The sequence below is a fragment of the Bactrocera tryoni genome, chromosome 5, assembly GCF_016617805.1.
Source record: "Bactrocera tryoni isolate S06 chromosome 5, CSIRO_BtryS06_freeze2, whole genome shotgun sequence".
Taxonomy (NCBI): domain Eukaryota; kingdom Metazoa; phylum Arthropoda; class Insecta; order Diptera; family Tephritidae; genus Bactrocera; species Bactrocera tryoni.
The window spans coordinates 12,742,307-12,765,986 of record NC_052503.1 but is presented as its reverse complement, the minus strand read 5'-3'; the positions used below and the strand labels follow the sequence as shown (position 1 = coordinate 12,765,986).

General features: G+C 39.7%; 1 protein-coding gene across 1 annotated transcript; it reads right to left on the bottom strand.

Moving 5' to 3' along the window:
* Positions 1-1,838: 1,838 nt before the first annotated feature.
* On the bottom strand, positions 1,839-22,066 carry LOC120776972 (NGFI-A-binding protein homolog). Its single transcript, XM_040108065.1, has 6 exons — positions 21,580-22,066; positions 6,905-7,186; positions 5,954-6,840; positions 2,691-2,782; positions 2,520-2,598; positions 1,839-2,198 (listed from the first exon to the last, which is right to left on the bottom strand). The coding sequence occupies exons 1-6, from the start codon at positions 22,064-22,066 to the stop codon at positions 1,839-1,841; spliced, it is 2,187 nt and encodes a 728-aa protein (XP_039963999.1).
* Positions 22,067-23,680: the final 1,614 nt, after the last annotated feature.

Below are 23,680 nucleotides of genomic sequence, written 5' to 3'. Positions count from 1 at the left end.
CTTGGAAAGCAGGGCAGCAGTGGAAAATGTTACCAGAATCAAGCAACTTCACATCTACTGGGAGCCAGGCCACAAAGGCATCGAGGGCAATGAACTAGTGGGCGAGATTGCCAATAATGGTGTACAGCTGACATCCGAAACAGTGATTAACGTTTCGAAACCCATGCATTGTCTATACGACGATCTGGACAGAAGCATGATAAAGAAAATCAAAACTCGTTAGAACAACTGCAAAAGAGGACTTATCCCGTATTGGCAAGACTATGCTGTAAACATCTGGGGTCCCCATGGTATGATGCACTGGAGGAGGTGTCGTTGGAGAGGAAAAAGATTGTGTTAAAATTCGCGTCAAGCGCAGGCATCCTAAAGGATGACTACTCCTCAGGGACCTAGCAACTGAACTCCATCTGATAACGCAAAGAACCAAAACTGGTCTATACGTGGCTTATTGTAAACTTGTAAAACATTAATATTTACAGAGCTGAAGAGTCATACCTAATCAAACGACGTCCCTTATTCTTCAACTGAACTAGATAAATATTGTAATAAATACAACTCTATCGGGGTCTTCAGATGTCGTCATCGTCCTCATATAAAGTACCATAACTAAGTACTAATTTTGGAATAGGATATCGCAGTAGCAAGGGGTACCTGTGAGCAACAAATTTTGGAAAAGTGGACTTGGCCTCGCCTTTTAATAAGTTTAATTTACTTATCTCCCAAATTACTAAAGCTACAACAACCAAATATGCAAATACCATAAGAACTCCTATAGGCAGCGTCAAGGTGGATGAAATCGGATGACAACCCCGTTCCCTATATAATGGTTTTGTTAAAAACTACTAAAAGTGCGATAAATCAGTATCTAAATACTTCAGACACTAAATTTTAGCCCAGAGGTGGTATGAGAGGACTTTATATGAGCTTGTGCCAAAATCGGACGAAGCGCCATCTTATGACTAAAAATTGTTCAAATCGGATCCAAACTTTTCAAGTCCCTAGATACCGAATAACGGGATCCCAGTACTTATAGTAAATATTTTACTGAAAATATCGGTCAATGTGTCCGATTATCAATACTTCCCTTAGCCCCCATATACCTAATATAAAGATTTTCGTGTTTCCGGCTGGCTTTATTCCGAATATATCGGCCAATACGAACAACTAGCAAGGTACCGTAAAAAATCTCAGGAAACCTTTTTTTAGTTATTTTGTTAGATAAAATCGGGTGGATACCGCCCCCAACTCCATATACTACATAAGACATGAATAATAATTTTTGTGTTCCTCAAAAACCTTATGTCGCCCTGTGTATGTGTTATATATATAAATAACTTATATTTATTGCTTGGATTCCGAGCATCTGGTTGACGTTTTCCACCTTAAGGTATTTACCTGGCTAGTTTTTTGGTCGTGGCTAGTTGCAAGAGTATGAAATGCTCGCTTACGACCGAACACAGATCTTCCTTACTTGTTTAAAAATCAATTTTAATTATATCTTCAATAAAGAGTGAAAGAGTATTTAGTTTTTCAAGAGATACTTATTTTATTTTTTAAAAGGCATTTGTTTTTTGTGTTAGTTTAAAAAGTGCAAATTATTATTACATAATTTCTTATTTTTCTATATTTAAACGATAGATTATAAATTACTAAATCTATAAAAATTGCACGATTTCATAAAAATAGTAGTTTGTTTTCCGGTTTGTGTGTACTTTTCAATCATTTCATAACAACTAAATTATATCTAGATAACCATTTGAAGCGAGAAATGCATTTCATTCTTTCCACGCCCTATCTTCTTCTCGCTTGCTAACAGCTCCTGTTCCTTTATATAATATTTACATTTCCGGGGTATTCGCCTCTCTCTTCAAACTCAGTGCCTCATTAAGCGTTGGACTCAACGCCAGCGCGGGATTCGCCACCGCAATAATATGTCCACCCGCTGCTGAAATGACTTGCACACCGCCAAGCGGTGAACTGTTCAGCATGCCAACAGCGCCATCGGTTGTTGGACAGCTCATAATTTTTAATTGGTTGCGCTGCTGGTGACTCGGTGAAGACTTATTTTGATTTGAGGTATCTAACAGCTCTTGGCCACTGTGTACAGCTGTGCTGGAAATCACATTGGGCGCAAAGGACGTTAAACTCTTGAACTTCATCGCCTCGGGCAAGTCGCGCTCATTATCTAGTGAACTGGGCTATATGTTGAAGAAATGAGAAATATAAAAGAGAAACGAAAAATAAATTAGCTAAGTTAGGAATATTGCGAAAGTGGAGGGAGAGAACATATATGTAGTAAATTTTAAGATATCATAAATGTTGTTTTCAGAGGTCTGCTGAAATTGAAGTTTTTGACAAAATCTTCAATAATTGAGTTACCAAATTATCAATTGATTCAATTGATTTACCAAATTATTGAAGATTTTGACAAAAACTTCAATTTCGCAACTATACTAGGCATTTCAACTGGCATGAATTGGTGAGTTTTTCTATGTAGCATTTTATAAATAGTTACTAACGGGCATCGAGGGCGAGCTGGAATTGCTGAAGGAGAGCCGTGAGTCATTATCGTTGTCATCATATTCGCTCTTGCTGAGGCTATGAAGAAAAAAATATTGACATTTTTTATATAATATAATAACGCCATATATAATATTAATAAGTAGATACTGCCGACATTATACACTTACTTGAATTTGCTGATGTCCGTTAGATCGAATGGTGGCTTAGCAAATTTCTGATACATCGCGAAGAGATTGTAACGCGAATCCTCAGTTGATTCCTTCAAGTTGGAAATGCATTAAATTTTTTACGAACAGTGTTTTTTTACAAATGTGAAAAGGGCAAGCACGCACGATTCCAAAGCAAAGCAAATAAGTAAAAAGCGTTTTCGGTTTTGTTTTTAAGCATAAAATTTATTGGCAAATTTATGAAGCAATATTTTTTAGAACTTTACATTTAAGTTAATAAGTAGTTAATTAGCTCAACTAAATAAATTCGCTACATTACAAACTAATAAACCAACAAAAGTCAACAAACAACAATTATTATACAAAAACAACTGGGTTATTGTATAGTTATAATAAGAAGATTGAGGTTATGTGTGGTATTAATACGAAAAAATAAACATAAAATCAACAGGCAACAACTACAGGATTAACGAATAACTAATATTATTACACTAATCTAGTTATATACAGTTGAATATATTATGTGTATATTGCAGTACTAAATAATAACACAAAATTATGAATAGTCTTGCAAGCTTGATCACACGTCAACTGCTAGCGCTAGAAAAAAGAATCATGCTGTAGACTTTAAATATACTTGTATTTCATTACTGATTCTACTACTGCTTCATTAAACAAATAATTTTTTTCGTAATATTTGGTAATAAAAGAAATTTTAAAATTACGTTTAACAAGCTAAATAAAATACCTTTACAACATAATATAAGTTACAAATAAATCTACAATTTTTAATACAAAGAGTTATTCTCTTCGATCTGTCACTTAAATTTATCTTTTAATTTTTCAAATTTTCGAATATCTTTCAAAGTAACATAAACTTTTAATATTTTATTTTTATTTCATTACGTCAGACCTTTTGACGCATCAAATTTCAGCTATACCAAAATGTTTTCATCGAACCACAACACGAGCAGGATGGGATAGATATTGAGAGTTGAAGAGGGAAGTGAGACGCATTTGCAGACAAAACAAGAAAAAACGTTAACTTCGGCTGCACCGAAGCTAATATACCCTTCACAGGTGCATTTCTTTTAGTAACTATGTGTTCAGTTTGTATGGAAACTATATGCTATAGTCATCCGATCCGAACAATTTTTTCGGAGATTACATTGTTGCCCTAGAAAATAATCTATACCAAATTTGGTTAAGATACATTGTTAAATGTGAAAGTTTTCCATACAAGAACTTGATTCCGATCGTTCAGTTAGCTACCATCTATATCTATAGTTAACCGATCTGACCAATTTCTTCGGATATTACATAATTGCCTTAGAAAATAATCTATACCAAATTTGGTGAAGACACATTGTCAAATGTGAAAGTTTTCCATACAAGAACTTGATTCCGATCGTTCAGTTTATATGGCAGCTATATGTTATAGTGGTCCGATATCGGCCATTCCGACAAATGAGCAGCTTCTTGAAGAGAAAATGACGTTTGCAAAATTTCAAAAGGATATCTTAAAAACTGAGGGACTAGTTCGTATATATACAGACAGACAGACGGACGGACAGACAGACGGACATGGTTAAATCGACTCAGCTCAACATACTGATCATTTATATATACATATATACTTTATAGGGTCTCCGACGCTTCTTTCTGGGTGTTACAAACATCGTGACAAACTTAATATACCCTGTTCAGGGTATAAAAAGAGAGAGGTCGTGAGCAAGAAGAGTTTGATAAGCTGGCCGACGGGGCTAATGCTCGAAAGTTGTACGAAAAGATGCGGCGATTATTAGAAAGTTTTTAGACCGGAGTATACTCTTGTAGAACTCCCAAAGGTGATCTAGTGACGGATGCCCAGTGAAAGCATAAAAGCAGTAGATTTTGAACCCGATTCTGATTGGATCTTATCAGTGCGGCTTTAGGCCTTGAAAATCAAAAACTGACAAGATATTCACCATGCGCAAAGTCTTGGAAAACACCCGTGAAAAGAGGATAGATTTTCACAACCTCTTCGTCGATTTTAAAGCTGCTTTTGAGAGTAAGAAAAGCAGCTACCTTTACGCCGCTATGCCTAAATTTGGTTTCCTCGTAAATCTAGTACGGCTGTGTAAACCGACGTTGGTGGAGAAAGACCTTGGCGGAAAATCGAAACGTCTGGCGCGCTGTTGTTAATTTAGCTATAGCTGGGTAAGTGGTGTCTACGCCATTAAAGAGAGTAACATTTACCAAAATCATGCAACTAAATATATATATTTTAACTAATTTACAGCTGTTCTATAACCAAAAGTTCGTTTAGTGACTATGTGAAACTTTATCAGTGATTTTCGTATAATATAAATTACATTCAAACTATTCACCAAAACTACTACCACACACACTTAAATAATGCAATCATTTATCATAAAGTTAGTAATATAATAATACTTTTTAAATGTTTCAATACTTTGGTTAATACTGTGTCAATTCAAATCATCTGCGTTCCACTACTATTTTACTTCTTACATGTGGTTTGATAATGTGTAAACAACTTTCTTAACAACATAATTTCAAGTTATCTTAATTTAGGTTAGGTTTAATATATCCTTCGCAAGTTCTTCATATTCAATTTATGTTTTAGGGAGGAAATGGAGCTGAAAGCGAGACTCTTTTCAATAAAGAAGCTGTAGTTTTGAAATCTTAATCCACGAATTAGTACAGGACTTTGAGGCCGCTGTTAAGATATTAAATTTTTGTTCCACTAAGATTTTTCTGGAGTCCGGTAAACATTTTCACAAACAAAATGCTTAAGCTAAGAACATAGCGGAACGAGAACCGAAGCAGATTAGTGAAAAAGAGAAAAAAGCTAATTCCCTTATTCCTTAAGTATCACCTTTTTTAATTTTGAAGATCTACCTGTAGTATTTCAAGAACGACTTGTGAACAATCTGTTTACATTCTGTTTAAAAAGATTCTGTAACTCAATCGATTTCGAGCACTTGGTCTTTATCATAGTACCTAGTCGAGATTCTAGCTGAAGCCCTGCGACAAATATAATTCTGAGAATCATAGTAAAATTCAAACGAAGCCCATAACCCTAAGTAATTGTACTGCAGGTACTCCCGCTCAAAGCATACTCCACCATGTTTGCAACCACAAGCTGAAGCTAAAGCGTGTTATAAAGCAAAAGAAGCAATATTGATTAAATGTTTTGTAAATATAACACAGCAATAGGCGTAAGCATTTTTGTACGGTTCAGAGCGTTATTTGCTTACCCGACTCAGACCCAAATCGGTTGGCGTTATGGCGTTCGTTGTCTCAGTAGAAGCCAAACGTGTACGCTTACTCGACGCCGAAGCTGTCGAATCACTAGACTCACAATCCAGAATGGCGGCGGAACGTGTCATGGCCTGCTGTGCTTGCATTACTTGCGGTAAAAGAGCCCCATATCTCGCTATGCTCGCTGAGTGACCGAAACCAGCATCTTTGACGATTTGACGCGCCAATGGAAAGAGCTCGTCGCGACGTGTCAATAAAGCTGGCACTAGGCGACACAGTTGAGCCGCCGCCTCATTCACACAGACTTCGTGCAGCGTGAGCGGTTTCTCTGGCCGACGCTTACAATCGAAGCGCCCATAAATTGCTGAGTACTTGCGTATTTCGTCCATGCGACGTGGATCATTCTCATGCATGGCGATAACTTGTTCAAGCTCGCGGCTGGTACGCTTCTTCGAGGTGTGTGCGCGTGGTTCGCGTTGCGGCAATTGACGTGCGATTTTCTCAGCACCTTGTGTTATGCGCGCCACTTGCATTTCGGTGAGTACGGGTGTGAGTTGTGGCGAGCTGGACGAGACTTGATGTATGGTGCCCGCTGTGGTGCTGCCACCAGTGGTGGCGCCTAATGTAGGTGGTACGACTGGTGTAGCGGCAACAGGAAGCGTAGCTGCCGGAAGCGGCAACGGGGTATGTGGTTGTATGGCAGGCATTGGGATAACAGGTTGACAGATTTGTGAAATCAAATGGGAGGAAGTGGCAGCGAGCGGTGTGGGGTTAAAGGTTGATGGTGTAGGATTGTAGGTGGGAAATGCGGTGCGTGTAAACGAAGGTGAGACGTCGTGTTTCATATGTAACGCTGTTGATTTGGTGGGTGTGTCGAAGAGTCCTGCAGATAAAGGAAAAGTTCTACTTAGTAAGTTGACGAAAACATTTTGTTTGCATGTGCTTACCTGGTGTGCTGGAGGTGGATGTTATGGGACCCTGAAACAGCGTTGGATTATTGGCCCACTCATGTAGTGCTTTTTGAAGTCGACGCACATGCAAGGGCTTCGACGCCATACCAACTAAAGCCATGATTTCGAGGAACTCTTCTTCGCCCGCTTCGTAAAGTTGTTGTACATCATCGCCGCCCATTTCCAGCAGTGTGTCATAGTAGACGAGTAGACTCGCGCGTTGCAGCACGCGATAAAGCTGCGTTTCGGCCTCATTATTTGGGCGAGATGTAGCAACCACTGTAACGAAAAAAAAGAATGTAAGTTTCGCTGAACTAAACTGAATTCATAATAAGTTTGATCTAAGTTTGGAAAGTGTTATTAATAAAACTGTTTATATACTTTGAGTTTCAAGCACAAATGTTGCTGGGTGAATAGTTTGGATATTCTTACAACCCGTAATGAATAAGAGACCTTCCGAAGAGTAAAACACCAAAATAAATTCTATTATATACTTCAATATCGTTAAGCCGAAAAAAATATTGAAGCAAGACGATTGAAAACTTTACTTTTAGTGGTTCTAAAGTATTGCTAAATGAAACCTGAGTTAAGTTCTTCATATTTCGTAATGCGCCAAAATGTAGGCAACGTTTTATTTGTATTTTTTCTGGTTTGCGTGAAAGTAGACTGTGAAATAGAAGATTAGAATATACTCATTTAAAACTGAAAATATCATTGTTTTAGATTTGGTTGTTGCGAGTTGACATTCATTATATTTTTACTTTTTTTCATTAAACTGCAAATAATGTAAAAATATGTAAATTTTTTCTGCTAATAGGTAGTAAGTAATACCTTTCAGAATTAAAAAAAAAATCAATTAATTTAAAATCCTTTAGCCCTACATTTCATGCATCCATTCTTTTCATATTAAACGCTGCTACACAGATTAACAAAAAACATGTTTTTTGCCTCAAAAAGCGGCGTAAAAATAACTCTTGTCAGCGCAAATGAGATTCTCCGCACATTAATGAGATTCCCACAACACTTTCGAAACCATAAGAAAAAACTCCAGCAAAGCCAGTATCGTGCTAAACTTGATAGGCAATATTAAAAGTAAAAACAACAAAAAAGCCTTTTTTTGATAAGCAAAAAACAGGACTCAACCAACATGACGGCCGACGTACATACATACATATGTGGACCATAACCCTTTTTCAAACAAACCAAAGACGACCATAGCAAAAAAAGGGACACGTAAAAAAATCCCCCAAAAATGAAATGCCAGACAAGGCAGGCCAGACCAGACCAGACTAAGCTAAACTAAGCTGTGAGCAGCATAAAAAACTGCCCAAGCGTACGACTACACTCCGCCGCTACCTTTACTGCCGCAAAACAATCTGCATAAGGAAATGGGTGTGCAATGTGCATAAAAAACACATACATATTTATACAGGAGCATTCAAGTTGCTTTGTAGTTTGTGTGTATGCAAAGCGTAAGCACAACAACAATATGCGCGCTGCGTTGCGCTTGTGCAGAAGCGCTCAAACCGTTCTATGCAAAGCGGTGGATGATTGTGCCTTGCGACTGCGCGTTTCATTCAAATTTCGTCAGTAACACCACCGCTAAGGTGAGCGCACACAACGAGCCGCACAATAAAAAAATGATGAAAAGGATCATCAGCAGCATTGCTCGTTAGATACGCATGCAGAAGACGAGCGCGGAGTGATAATCTTAGGAGGGCGACGGCAGTAAGAAGGACGATGTTTGTGATTTCGATTTTTTTCTGTGTTTTTTTCAACACTTTCGATATTTTTTTTCATAGTAAAAGCAAGAAAAAATTGCTTGCGTATTCAAATTAAGCGTGTGAAATATTGAAGATGCTGCGCCGTTTGATCAAAGTGATTTGAGCAAATAATAAAAAGTGAAATGATCGAAAAAAACTCTTTAATATGTGGGAATTATTTAGGAATGAGTTGGGAGCATAGCAGGACTGTTTGTTATTTTTTATGTACGATATACGGTGATGGACCTTATGCGAGTAGAGATGATAGCGAAATATTTTGAATATTCTCGAAATTACTCTAGTAGCGATTACGAACTTAAGAGACCTGACAACCATATCGCTTAATTTATGACAGAGTGCGCTTTACAAAATTCTATAATCTTTTCGAATAGTTCTCTATTCGATTTTTTCAGTGTGACAGAAACATAGTACTTAATGCCTTTTACAATATTTTTACGGATAAGATGCTTAAAGTTTGATTTCAGCGGACCTATGTTTCAAAAGAGCTTCGTTAGCTTTTAGAAACAGAGCTGGATCCGGTCCGTTATCCTCCTGCGTTTTAGCACTGGAGTTATGGATTTCGTGTCGGATTAGAAAACGTTGGTCCATAACCAGCTCCTGTGCTACTATGACTTCCTTTTGGCTTAGAGTAGAACGTAGAGGATCTAATAAACTATTTAGAGTGAGGTGAAATATCTTATCAGACACAAGTTTTATAGAGGAAATTGAGGTAGAAATATCCAAGTATTTTCTTCTTCATTGTCCAAATTTTCAAGGCTGAGTTCGAAGCAATCGCTTACCAGGAAAGGCAGCCCAAACTGATACTAGCCGCCTCAATAGATTCGTGGTTTGCGGTAGTCTTAAAGCGCTTTGTAAGGTTTTTATGATAATTTCAGGGTTTGTCCGGAAAGTAATAGTACTGAGTCGATTTAAAAAAAAATTATTGAACCAATCGTTGCAATTCTTTCAAAACTTTCAAAATAGGCTCCTTCTGCGTCGATGCAGCGCTGCCAGCACGATTTATAAGCATTAAAGGCGAGAGAGCGAGATGCATGCTGCTTGGATCCCCTCTGTCGTCTCAAAATGCCTTTCATCTGCCTTTTTAGGCAAGGAAACAAAAAAAAGTCCGCGGGGCCACATCTGAGTTCTAGGGCGGTTGCGGAAACGTTGGGATGCCTACCTTGGTAAGGTAGCTGTTCACAAGAAAGGCGGTGTGAGCTGGGGCGTTGTCGTGGTGCAACTTCCAATCGGCTGCAATGTCTTGTCGGAGCCGATTGATCCTCCGTTTGAGTCTCTTGAGGACTTCCACGTAAAACTTGGCGTTGACGGTTTGTCCAGGAGGAAAAAATTCATCGTGGACGATGCCTTTGATGTCAAAAAAGACAATGAGCATCGTTTTCACTTTGGATTTGCTCACTCATCAGCGACCACTTCCCGTCCCTCCAAAAAGGCTCTGCTACCGAAATACACCACTTCTTGCTAAAGTAACATCGGGGTAAGTCTGCTTGATCATATCTAATGTCTCTGTCGCAGGTTTACCGAGTTTAGCACAGAATTTAATCGCGTACCTCTGCGCAAACGAACGCTGCATTTTCGGCTAGAACTACTCACAGAAACACGTCGCGCGAAAATGTTTGTCCTGACTCTCCAGGTGCTTGGAGACATATAATCAGTTGCTCGTTCGTTAGCTAAGAACGCCCTATACTGAATCCAGTCGGAGCGTGCATGCTCCAAAGTACAGTCGCGCCGAAAGAAAATCAGTCCTATTACTTTCCGGACAAACCCTGTAATGCCTTTTACAATATTTCTACGGATAAGATGCTTAAAGTTTAAATTCAGCGGACCTATGTTTCAAAAGTGGTTCGTTAGTTTTTAGAGAGAGAGCTTAGCGGTAAATTCGATAATGATAATGTGGACATAACTTTTTTGTAAAGAATGAAACAGAATATATTGAAGAGTATCATGGCTTAAAAATCAAAAATTTCAGATTTTGATAAGAAAATTCATTTTTCCAGATTACCTGCATATTCCAAAATATGTATTGGAATATCTGCGCATTTCATGGTCTTCATTGAACAATATTTGTTTAAAATCAAGTGACTGGGTGCGGTGAGTTTTTCGCGGATGGGTCGCAGCTTAGAAGAAAGGTTTGAAAGGAGTTTTCTACAAGGAGTTCTCCGTGAAGTTTAGCAAAGTTGAATAGCTCACACTTGTTCTACTTACATCGGAGTGGGAACGAACTGAATCCAGTCCGTTGTCATCCTGCGTTTTAGCACTGAACATATGGACGTTGGTCGATTACTAGTTCTTGTGCTGCTATAAGATCCTTTTGGCCTAGAGTAGAACTCAGGGGATATAATTAACTATTTACTCTCAGCTATTTACACCCATGAGGTAAGGGGAAATATCTTATCGGACTCAAGTTTTATGGAGGAAGCTGCGGTAGAAAGATTCAAGTACTTTCTTCTTCATTGTCCAAATTTTGCAAGGCTGAGTTTGAAACATCTCGGCAGTTATACTTTTTACGTACCAGGAAAAAAAGGCCAAACTTATATTAGCCGCCTCAACAAATTAGTGGTTTGTTGTAGGCTTAAAGCGCTCTGTCGATGAGGATAATTATATGGAAGTTTTAGTTACCACTACGGACCGACGTTTTGTACTGTCCAATCTGCATTCCTTTTGTCGATTGCTACAGGATCGGTTTTTGAACCAAATCTAGTGGTTATCACTGTATTTGTCTTTCAAAGAAGTGCCACTTTCAAAAAAGGTTCCGATCACAGAGCCTCCTCTGATCCTCTCCAAACTAAATTATCAATCTTTAGCTTCCTTTGCTTAAGTTCTTTAAAGTATTGTCCTTTGAGAAAAGTTTGCTTTTGTTGACCTCCTTGAGAGACTCTAGCCTATAACCCACGAAATGAACAAGTAGCAACATCACCCTCCAATCGAAAATATGTGCATATATATGTATGTATGTATAACATAAAGCCTTATTTATGCATGCGTAAAAAACTGCAACTCAACCCCGTGTAGAAAACACAAATCACCTAGTCGCCATTTAAGTATGTTCATTATCGATTGCGATCGTTATGGGTAGCCATGTGCCACTCAATTGTTGTGGTTGTTGCTGTTGTGCGATTGTTGATGCTAACGATAATGTCAGTTGAACGAACGCTAAGTATTGGCATAAGCGCACTAAAAACGAAAGCAAACCCACACACTTACACACATACATACCTGCATACATACATACATATATAAGTATATGTGTATGCAAAGAGCAAAAAGTGCAAGAAGCGCAAAGAAAAAGCCTAATGAATATAAGCAAAATCAAGTGATTGAAGGGCCATGAGTGAGCCGCTGACGGACGAACAGGCGCGTAATGTTGATGCAGCGAAAAGTGAAAATGTCGCACAACAAAAACAACAATGCAAGCAAGCAAATGAATTGAAATAAAATACAAATATATGGCAATGCTGCATGATAATGTGAAATCGTAAATAATTATGTGAGAACATATATTTTTGTGCGTGCGCACGGCCATAAAATGCGGCAGCGAAGCAGTAAGCAAGAGGCAGACACAGAAGACAAAAGACAAAAGACGGTGGTAGGCAGAAGTGAGGTTAGATCGAGCGCCGTATGGCCCACGCGTACAGCGGTGCCGGCGAGGTGGTAAGTCACTGGCAGTCTTGTGTGTTGCCGTTGCAGTGGCGCAGTTGTTGAGCTGGTGTGGCATGCACAAAGCTTTGTGCGCACAACTCGAATATTGTTGCACGAACTGTCGCCGATGCGGCAATTACTGCCGCCAACAGCTAACACGGACTTGTGCATAAGCTACCGGACTTGGTTGGCGGACTTGGTTGGCGAGTGCATGTGTGCGTGCAACCGCCACGCAAGCGTTCTGACAGCCGATGTAGCTGTTGTCTTTGGTGTTGCTCTTCCTGCTGCCACTGTTGCCACGCTGCTCTGTTGTTGGTGGCACTCGCCGGTTGGTGCTGATCGTCAACATCGGCACGGCCGTCAGCCAGCCAACTTGCTGGACATTAACAATATAACACGGCTAAAGCAGAAAACAACAACAACTGCAATGTCTGCTGATAGGCCCACTTTTTTGCCAGTTGTCATTTGTTTCTGCTCAAATTATTGTTGCAAAAAATTATAATTAGTAAGGCTTGGTGCGGTGGGTGGGGGAGTGCCAGGCTGCTTGCATGTTGACTTGAACGCCACTACTTTTCACCTCGCCGCGTGCGATGAGTATGCAATAGCGCACTAATACATTCATACATATAAACTGTGATGCGTTGAGTTTCGTTGTGTTTGTTGTTATTTGCCGTGTGGCACAACACAGTACAGCAGCAAAGCAAACTGTTGCACACGTTCTGAGGTATTAATGATAGCAGCGCTGATAAAAAGTATGATGTGCTGAGAACGAGAGAAAAGCACAGTTTACATAAACGCTAACAAGCAGTGATAATGTTAACCCTTGTGTTAGGTTAAGGCCTAAAATGCCCTAACATACTTCGTAAGTAGTTGCAGCTAGTCAGAGACGTACGATTTTAAAATCAGTTGGAAATTACATTTGGGTGTGAATGGTCCATATACATATAAAACTGTTAATAAACAGCTGTTAGTTTTTTCAATTAATGATAACTCTTGCTTGGTTAAAACTTTTTCGGAATCGGTCTTCAGTAGTCGAAGTCGATTAAGAATCGATTCTCTACATTCAAAAAATCGATTATTTTACGAGAAAACTCGATTCTCGAGTAGAATCGGAATCGAGTTTACCATCTCTACTGGCAGCCATCGCGTGCACATATAATAACCTCCGCACAATAACCTCCACAAAAAAAAATGATTTTTTTTCCATGTTATTTATATGGAAAATAGAATATTTGAAACAGGCACCTATTAATATTAATATTAAGAGCTCATCTTTTGAGTGACTTTTTTCACATTTTCGAAAGTTTTTAGCCTGTTTTTCAGTTGAAAAAAAGGTTGCCTCAGAATGACACAGGCTAATGTGTACACAGTAAAATGAGCGATAGCTTTTGAAATCGGTTCTAGTGAGCGTTAGATGGGTTTTGCTTCTAGTAATGAAATCACATATAATCCTCAAGTTTGTTTTAAGCCGTCTAGCTATACCATTCAACACATCAAATGAAAATTTATTATTTTTCATTGGTCCAAACTATGTATGGCGCTTACTGATATCGATCTATAAAATAGCCCCCCTAGCCACGCTTAACTTTTCATGATGGAGATTTAGGTTGTAAGGTTGTATTATGGGCAATGGTTTTCAAGTTGTCAGATCCAAAACTTGTCTAAGACTTTAGATTACATTGCTTCAGAAATTGTCATTAGGCGACTTATTTGAGGTTTGAAACATTGAATCGGAAATGTTCATCTTGATCTTTGGAAACTTGTGATAGAACGCTTAAAAATCTTAAAACTTCGTGAAAACCAGCATAATGTCTCTCTTCGTAGAAGTGTGGTCTTTCATGATACTTCGAGTCCATGGATAATTAAACCCTGAACAGGTTACATTAAAATTCCCTTAAGTTTGTAACACTTAGACTCAGTCGTACCATTGCCAACATCAAAGAGTGTGCAGGAAGACCGTGGAGAGTCGAATGGAATGACTTGGCGCATTTTACGTCCAGATCTTAAATTGCAAACGTGCGAAATACAGCTTGTTCAAGAACTGAAGCCGAACGACCTTCCGAAGCAACATCGCTTCGCTCCATCGGCTCTTGAAAAGTTCCAATAAGATCTTTCTGGGTCAATTGATATATAAACAATTAAAATTGCCACATTTGTGACGACGAGCAACCTGAAGAGATTCAACAACTCCCATTTCATCTGGAAAAACAACGGTTTGATTTGGTTTGAGGGCCGGTGGAATCATCGGTCCACATTTTGTTAAAAATGATGCCGGTGCGAACGTAATTGTCAGTGATGACCGACTATTTGTTACCTGAAATTGAAGCTCGTGATCTCGGTTTTTGGTTTCAACAAGACGGCGCCACCATCTCCCACACATCGCATCAATTAATGATTATGTTGAGGAAAGACTTCGGTGAGCAGATAATTTTGCATTTTGGGTCGGTCGATTGGCCACCAAGATCGTGTGTTATTACACCGTTAAACTTTTACCTGTGGGAATATGAAAAGTCTAAAGTCTATGCGGACAATCCCACTTCGATTCAGGCCTTCGAGGTAAACATTACGCGTGTCGTTCGCCAGTTGCCAGTCGAAATGCTCGAACGAGTCATTGAACATTGGACTCAATGGATGGACCATCTGCGATGTAGCCGCAGCCAATATTTGAAAGAGATAATCTTCATACAATAAATGCCAAAGAATGTTTTTTCGAATGATAATAAACATTCTCCATTAAATTTAAAGTTTCTGTGGTTTGTCTTTAAAAAAGTAGGGAACCTCGAAATTGTTCACTGTTTAATTGCTTTATTTTACTGCAATATGAATTATACTATACTATCTGGAAACCAGTTTTTTTCCAAACGGGGTTAGATCACCGAAACCCTTGGCCGGGAAATCCGGCTCAATTCCGGTGTGTAGAACCGGCTGTTGTGGGAATTGTGGAAACCAGATTTGTATATGGAGGTATCATAGGAGGTAGGCCGAACGAGTAATATACGATATATGTACATATGTACGTAATATACGAGTCTTGTCCGAATAAATCTTCGTGAGGTCTCGATATAGTATGACCCAACCGTATGTAATTTTCTCTCTCAGATTATATTTCACATCTGAAAAAGTTGCTACGAAAAGCGCATCAGTTGCTCGTGACGACCGAAAATTTTCATAAAGGTATCATTGCCAAAATATTTAGAAGTATTTATCAATTATTGGTTTGGATCCATTTTATTTTTTTTTATGATAATATGTGATTGATGTGTTTTCCTGGATTGTAAAAAATAGTCAACAGAAAATGTAAAAACATGGGCATGGCTAACACCAGCCATCTGGTCTAGTCTAGGGGTTAAAGTCTCACGGTAATGCATGTGTAATTTTGTACCTGTCATTCGCTGCTGTTTAATGCTGCGAGGCTGTGTGGCAGTAAGCCTGTGTGTGTGTGCGTTGCTTATTTATTCGTCTCTTTGGAATTGCATTGGCAGCAATAAATAAATGAGACGTGATTTTAATACACAAATAATGTACCACATTTCTTTCTCATTTAATTTACGATTTTCTTTTTTTCAGCTACACTTCCTACATACAAACAAACAACAACACACACAAACATACATACATGCAACTGTATGTTGCAACATGATGCTGCGCTTGCGTGGCATCACTTAGAAGACATTGTTACTTTTTTGCCCCCCAACCAACTCCAACACACATACACATGTACATATGAATATGTAAGTAAGCGCAAATGTGCGCGCGTCTTGTTGTTGTCATTTGCTAAATATGCTGTTTTTACTGCAAAAGTCGAGAGCGGCAAGCGCGAAAAAAAACAGTAAGTAGCTGCTGGAGCTTTTTACTTGCTCGCCACTTGAAGGCAATAATGACAACAGTCGACGCTGTCACATACCAACGAACCAGTGTCCGCGGCGAATGGACGGACAGACATTGTCGCACAGCGCAGATTCTTGTCGCTGTTGATAATGTTGCTGTTGTTGTCAGCAATGGTGTTGAACAGCGTAACGCTGCGCCGCGCCACCGTTGAAGTATTGATGAGCTATAGGCGCTGCATTGCTAACCAGCCAACCAGCCAACCGGCAGTGGCGGCCAACAGTTAGCAGTCACTAGTCAGCAATCAGCAGTTAGCCGCCAGCTTGAACGTAGAAAAAAGCCAACTCGACGCATTTATTTGGGGAAGTGCTCGCAACGAATGCAGTACAAGTGAAATAACGCAATAAAAAAGCAAAATCAACAACAAATACTCACACACTCGTATGCGCATGTGGGCATGGGCAAAAAACCTAAACGATATACGGCGAAACTATTTCTCATATGCCCGTACGATAAATTAAGGAGTTTTTAAACGACCAAATTCTTGTCGATCAAAATTCCAACGGTGGCAATAACGCCGATGCGTCGATGAGTTCGTCGATGACTTGCTGATGCGCGTAGCCGTGTATGATGCGCATGCGCAACAGGCCGCAGTAAAAGTTGTGTGCCAGAGACAGCCTACCAGCCAGTCAGCCAGCCAACCAAGCAGTCAGACACTCGCTTACCAATCACAAGCGAAGGGTGAAAGACGCACAACAAAAACAACAAAAAACAAATGAATAAGTAAAAACGCCTTGACTGCAGCCTCAGCAGCTAGCTAGCTAGCTTTGCACTGACAAGGAATGCAAAAGTGGCTGGGCGCAGCCTCAACACTAGTGTAATGGGCGGCAGCAGGGGAAGGAGGCGTGGTGTGGCGGCGCTCGGGCATTACCTTAAGATTGATGACAATCGTGGCCGTTAGTCAACAAAATGTTTTGCTCCTGATGCGGCCAACTACGAATTTCTTCGCCTTAATAGGAGACGTGTAGTTATGTGTATGCATGTGTGTGTACACATGTATATATGAATGTACATGTGTCATGCTGTAGCTGTGGCTAGCAACAAATTGCCAAGAACTGCTTTTAATGCAGCAGTGTACCGCTTGCCAGTGGCAAGATAAACGCGCGCTCAAGGTGAGTTGAACGGGCATGCGCGTTGCACCGTGTGTTGTGTGTGTTGGTATGCGTGAGTGAGTAGATGTGTGTGTATTTGTGCCTTCATGCCTGCTAACGAAAAAAAAACACCCCTCCTCAGCTTAGGGGTGCGTTCTTTGGCTGGGGTTGGTCTAACTGTCGCTGGGTTTACAGTTCGTTTTTCGTGTATATGTGTGTGCCCCCTTTACGCATGTCCTTCGTGCTGTCAGCCTATCAAATATTAGAAACTTGTTTTTCCTTCTTGTTATAGAAGATCGCACACCTTTTGTTTGCTGACTTGCGCTTGTATGTGTCTAACGGTAGTTGAAAGATCACTTCAAGGGTGCTATTGAATGCTGCAAAACGGTATTGTGGTTTCTTCTTTTAAATATGGCGTTCTCAGGTAGACAAAGGTTGTATATTTACCTTGCGTATTTGAGGAGCTAAGGGTGTTTTTCTAGCTTGGCTTTCATTTATTTGAGAAATAACTTTTTTTTTATTGTTGCTGTCTTTCGTGACAATTGCAAGTCTTTTTAGTAGTTTCTTCAGCTTTGAGACCCGTTAAAAATACGTTGAAATGCGTTCTAATTAAGCGTAAAAAAGAAGGTGACGCGAGACTACTTTTATTTGCCTGCCAATAATGTTGCCTTTTGTGCGTCTTGCTGCTAGCTTTTTTAGCGTCGTAAATGTGTCGAAGAATACAAAATCTCACAACTAAACATTGAGTTTCCCGGCGGCCCTTCAGCTGCAAACAATGCCAATTCAAGACATATCTAACGGCATATCCTTGCTATTTCTGACGCTTTTTCTACGCTTTCATATAAAAATGTGCGCTTTTTCCGATTTCATATTCACTATTTATACATGTATGTGTATGTTTATCCATACACAGATTTCTCAATACCGCACACATATACATATATGCGCTTTTAAATGCTTTGAGGGTGGAAAAAACGCCGCGTGTTTTTATCGCCCTAAATAACTTTCCTTTTTGCTAAAGCTTTTTCTTGCTTAGCTGCCTGCCTTTCAATGCTTTCACATGATTTTAGTAATGTCATGACTTTAGATATTGTCAACTTGTGTGTATGTGTGCGTGTTGTTTAATTTTTTCATTGATTGACATAGACTCACAAAAACTTCTACGCTGGCGGTGAGTGAAAAAATTGGCGTCTAACTGGGTGAGTGCATTTTTGTTGTGCAATGATGCAGACAGATTTTTATACCCAGCGTATTAAGCCGAAGCTATTATGCGCATAACTGTTGCTGGTGAAAGGTTAAGGTTTTTTTATTGCGAGATTTAATAAAATGACAACATTTACAATGAGACGTGGAAAAATAATATTTTCGAGTCAGCTTTCGACATGTGTACAGTTCACTCGAGTTATTATACATAAATAACTGATTTCGGCATATTAATAAACTTTAATTTTATATATACAAATCAAATCCGTTCCTCAATTACATCTGCCTAATTGGTTAAACCTGATTATTAACCTGATTTTATACCGCTAAATCCCAATTCAACAACTGATCGGTCTCAATAGCAAGCTTTCGCAATATGATATCAATATGATCTATTCTATATATATACTATTCTACATAGTATTTCAAAAAAATATATTTTGCCAAGTTGGTAAGACTGCTCTTAATTGCTATGCCAAATATGAGCGCGATCTGTTAACCAGTTTGTTTACAGCTGTTGGTTAAGTGCGATTTTTACAATGGAATAAAATATCGAGCAAAGAATTTGTAACCAATTTGGTATTTATATTCAAATTTCATTTGCGGAATCATTGTGAGTATTTGAAAAGGCTTACGGTGATTCAGTTTTATCAAAACCACAAGTCTACGAGTGGTACAAAGCCTTCAAAGACCGTCGAGAGATCGTTGAAGACATGCCTAGTTCTGAACGACCTTCGTCCTGCTCAACTCATCAAAATATTAAAAAAGTGAAGGATTTGTTGCTTGAAAATGGTCAGACAAGTGTTACGAGTAAAGGGATGACAGGAGACCTCGACATTTTTGTGACTCCATTCGAATGAATTTGGTGAATATTTTGGGTAGGAAACGCGTTTTTGTTCGACTCGTTCCGATAAAGCTGAATTTTTTTCAATAAGATAACCGTAAACAGGTCTTTTTGGACATGCGTGCGACTTCCGACCCTACATTCATCGAGAGCATTATAACTGAAGATGAGACATGGTTTTATGAGTATGACATGCCAAGAAGTCAACAATTATCGGAATGGAGGGGAAAAAACAAACTGAAAACAAATACCCACGACAAAACCGCTCAAAAATCAATTTGCTGGTCATTGCTTTTTTCGATATTCGTGGTTTGGTGCATCATTAATTTGTTCCGGAGAGACAGACGGAATGAAAACACTCAAATTATTTAAGGTAGAATATCGATTTGGTGAGATAACGGTGCGTACTTGTACTTTTAAAAAATATAAAGAACATTCATAAGTCTTTTTTCAGACATATATTTAAAAAGAATAAAATATTTTTGGTTCGTAGAATTTCCTCAGGGGGGTCAGGGTGTAGAGTCTTCCCGATTTAAGGTATGTCTGTCATTAGAGGCGACTAAACTCCAGTATGCACTATGCCTGTTATTTTGCTCGCCTCGATATTCCAGAATAGTCTTGCCAGAAATAGTGCTATAATACTTAGCTTGATATTAATATTATAGACTTTGATTGGACTTTCTTCTAATGAAAAGACATTTGAAGTTGAAGCTGTCAACTGTCACCAGTCATTGAGTTCGATGGGTGCTCAACCGGTAGTAGTAAAAACTACAAAGCCTGATCGGAGACCTAAATCTGGTACAACGAAGAGCAGTTAGCCCTTGGAGTTCGCTCTAATCTACTCATTGGGTTTGGCGCTTTGGGAAGATCCGTCGTTTAAACCTAAAGGCAGGTAGTATTCAAAATTCACTTCAGTGTGGAGTTGCACTGCGGCCAGGTGCGAGACCCACAGCACGGCAGAGGTTTCAGGTCGGCCTGAAACCCAACCAAAGTGGAAAAGGTCTCCCGTCCACCTGACCAATTGGAACCAAATAATACTTGCAAAAACCATATATTATTTGGGAGGTTGATCAAGGCATTATTTTGATCTATGCACTTTTAAGCACCATGTGGTAAGGCCGTCGTCGGCAGGTACTTACGTAAGAACACTGTAGTTCATAGAATTATCTACCCTGTTTGCAGGAATACATATAGGCTACATATGATTTGACTTGAGAGCGACGAATCGACAAACATCTTATTAAACGTCATATCCAAGATATATCTAATAAGTAATAGCGGGATAACAAATGCATATTTACATCCTGAACAGGTATATTAAGTTTGTAATACCGAGAAGAAGATGTCGAAGACCCTAAAAAGAGTGTGATTTAGCGATGTCAGCCTTTCCATCTGTATATACGCAAACTAGTCTTTCAGTTTTGGGATATTGATCTGAAATGTCCTTTTTTATTCATGAAGCTACTCATTTGACTTAACCGCCGATATCGGACCACTACAGATTATAACTAAATCAAGTCCTTGTATTGAAAGCGTTTTTATTTGAAGAGATTTGAAGTTGGTAATATTTGAAAAATTTGTTCAGATTGGGTAACTAGAGCTTATAGCTACCATGCAAGCTGATCGATCAAAATCAAGTTCTTGTATGGACAGTTTTTTATTTGTTGACAGTCCTTGGAGGGATAAAAATCTGGGAGTGAAGTAAGATATGGGTATGCATGTTATTGTCGCGATTCGGTATGTCTGTTACAAAGTCAATGCTTGTATAGAAGACAAGTTTTTTTTAGTAAAATAAAATATAAGACAGACTTAGACTGTTGGCTTGTAATCAAGGAACTCAACTAGCTTTTTTAATATAATCCCAGTGTGACATTTACAGGGTGTCCCAAAATTAACACAAGATTCAATCTTGCCGTCATTTCAATCAATCTTCACAATTGACGAAGTTAAAACATTACTCCGACCATATTTTGTATGAAATTTTCGAACTGCGGCCGCCAAGCGTTCATTATTTTTAAAATAATGTTCAATAATAAAGACACGTTGTCCTAACGTGTGACGCTCACTTTTCACTAAGCCTAAAATGTCAGCTATCGATTTCTTTTTTTAGGTTTGTCAACACTTTACTACATAAATGGAGGCAATTTTAAATCTTGCGTTAATTTTTAAACTCACTAATAAACAGTTTAAAATAATTCAATTTAAATCAACTTAGAAACTAAAACTTACTTGTGCCATTCGCATTGCGACCGAATATTTTGCCAGGCGGACTCAGTATCGGACTCGATGAGGCGGACGGCGCGGCGGAGAGTGAACGTTGTCCTTCCGAAATAATGCTGGGTATCGACGAATTATTCGCATCGTCACCACGCACGAGATCGATAATAGGCACTGCCTGCTGCGGCTGTGTGGGCTGACTGCAAGCCGCCGTTAGGCTAAGCGTGCCACCCACAGCGGTCGCCGTTGAGATCGGCGCTGGCGCTAAAACCGTTGCGCTCTGATTGCCGACGGCTAAGCCGGACGTGACAACAGTGGCGGGAGCGCTGACATTGCTGGTGCTGGAGATGGTTGTAGTTGCTGTTGTTAATGCGCACGCGGTTGTGGCCGCGCTCGTGGCTAATGTGCTGGCGGGCACGACAACTGTTGTGGATGTAGAGGCGTTGGGCGGCGTTGTTGTTGTTGCGGTAGTAACACTAACTTGACTGCTTGGATCCATTGCGGGCGGGGGCTTTGTGAACACCGTAGTGTTGCCGAAGTAAAGGATGCGGATGTTCAGGAAGGTGCGGGAAAGGATTTGGGATTTTGTGGTAAAATGATTGAAATAAATTGAACTCACAAACACAAAATACAAAATGCTGCACGAAGCGTGTTTGTGAAACATGCAAACTACGATTACAACAACGACAGGATGCACTAATTGGAGGACACACAACACAAAGAGAGTGAAGGCGCGTTAGTCACCAACTATAACGAAACAAACAAAAAACAACAGCAACAAAGCTACACAAAACGTCGTGCTTTCTGAGAATACACTAAAATTTTGCGTTAAAACGTCTTTTTCGCTTAATCCACTTTAATTAGTAGTTTCTTCGCTTTTATTAGACTAAAAAATATTATACAGTTTTTTGCTTTTGCTTTGAGGACCGTCAACGCGGTAGTGCGCGCCACTCGTCCGTTCTAATTGATGGCAGACAAAGTTCTAGTCACTCGCGTCGTCGTTGGACAACTGTTGTGTTATGTTCTGCTGTGTGGAAGCCGGCCGGTTGGTCGGTCGGTCGCTTGCTGGTTTGCTGCTCGCACGAGTATGCACGCGCTGGATGTCGAACTCTAAGTCGAGGTGGCTGTGCCGACGACTACAAGACTGTTTGTATGTGACCGTCGCTGACGTTGTGTCTGCCTTCTTGGAGGGAAAAGTCTTAGAACTGCTTGCAGTCAAACAGAAAAGGGCAGATACCAACAAAGATATTCAAAATACACACACATACATGCAAGCACTCGCAACCTCGACTCTGATTGCTGCTGTGCGACAGTAAGGATTGCCATAGGGAAGGGTTAAATTGTGCAAGAGCGCGCTATCACAAAACGATGTGAGTGCAAAAGCATAGTGAGCAGGAGAGTGCTGCTTGAAAATTGAGAAATCACGCGCATACCAACACAAATGCCTGTATGTACGCACACACACACACGCGCGTTGTGTTTTTCGTTGCTGTGTGCGCGCAATCGTGTAGTCAAGCACTTCACGGTACAGGGCTGACTTGCCGTTCGGGCGTCGTGCTGGCCGCAGGCTGGCTAGGTAAACCGTAAGGGGTGAGCCAACATGTGAGCACACAGTGCACCGAATGCTTATATTTACTCACCGTGCCCGTATAGCTACCACTCGCTTGTTGGATGCTGCGACTTTCTGATCAGAAAATAAGTTACGCATGCGCCGTATCGACTACAATGAATTACAAAAATCTGACTGATTTAGAGAGCGCGAAAGAGTGGTAAAAAGTGCGTGCGTGCGTGAGAACGGCAATATGCGTTGGCCTCTATGTATTTGTAAGAGGAAATGTAGACTATTTGACAAGGAACTCCGCCTAGTTTTCGCTATTTTACTATTTGTAGATCTGACAACTGTGTGCATGTGTGCGTGTCTGAGTTTGGTGGTAACTTAAGGATGCTTGGGTGCGCTCAAGGATATGCGAGCATGCGCACACATACATACACACCAATTTCATTTTAGGCTTGCCATAATTTGTGCGTGTTGGAATTGAAGATGCTCAACTTTTATATAATGTATCTAAGCGTAGTTACATAACATCGTCCTGCTTTTGTATGTGTGCGTTAT

What these genes read in the sequence shown, in the direction of transcription:
- LOC120776972 (XM_040108065.1), bottom strand. Translation starts at nt 22,066, where the DNA reads ATGGATCCAAGCAGTCAAGTTAGTGTTACTACCGCAACAACAACAACG. An exon ending in TCGCAATGCGAATGGCACAA is followed by an intron (nt 7,187 to 21,579) that starts GTAAGTTTTAGT and finishes TTTTCGTTACAG; the next exon opens with TGGTTGCTACATCTCGCCCA. An exon ending in ATCCACCTCCAGCACACCAG is followed by an intron (nt 6,841 to 6,904) that starts GTAAGCACATGC and finishes CTTTATCTGCAG; the next exon opens with GACTCTTCGACACACCCACC.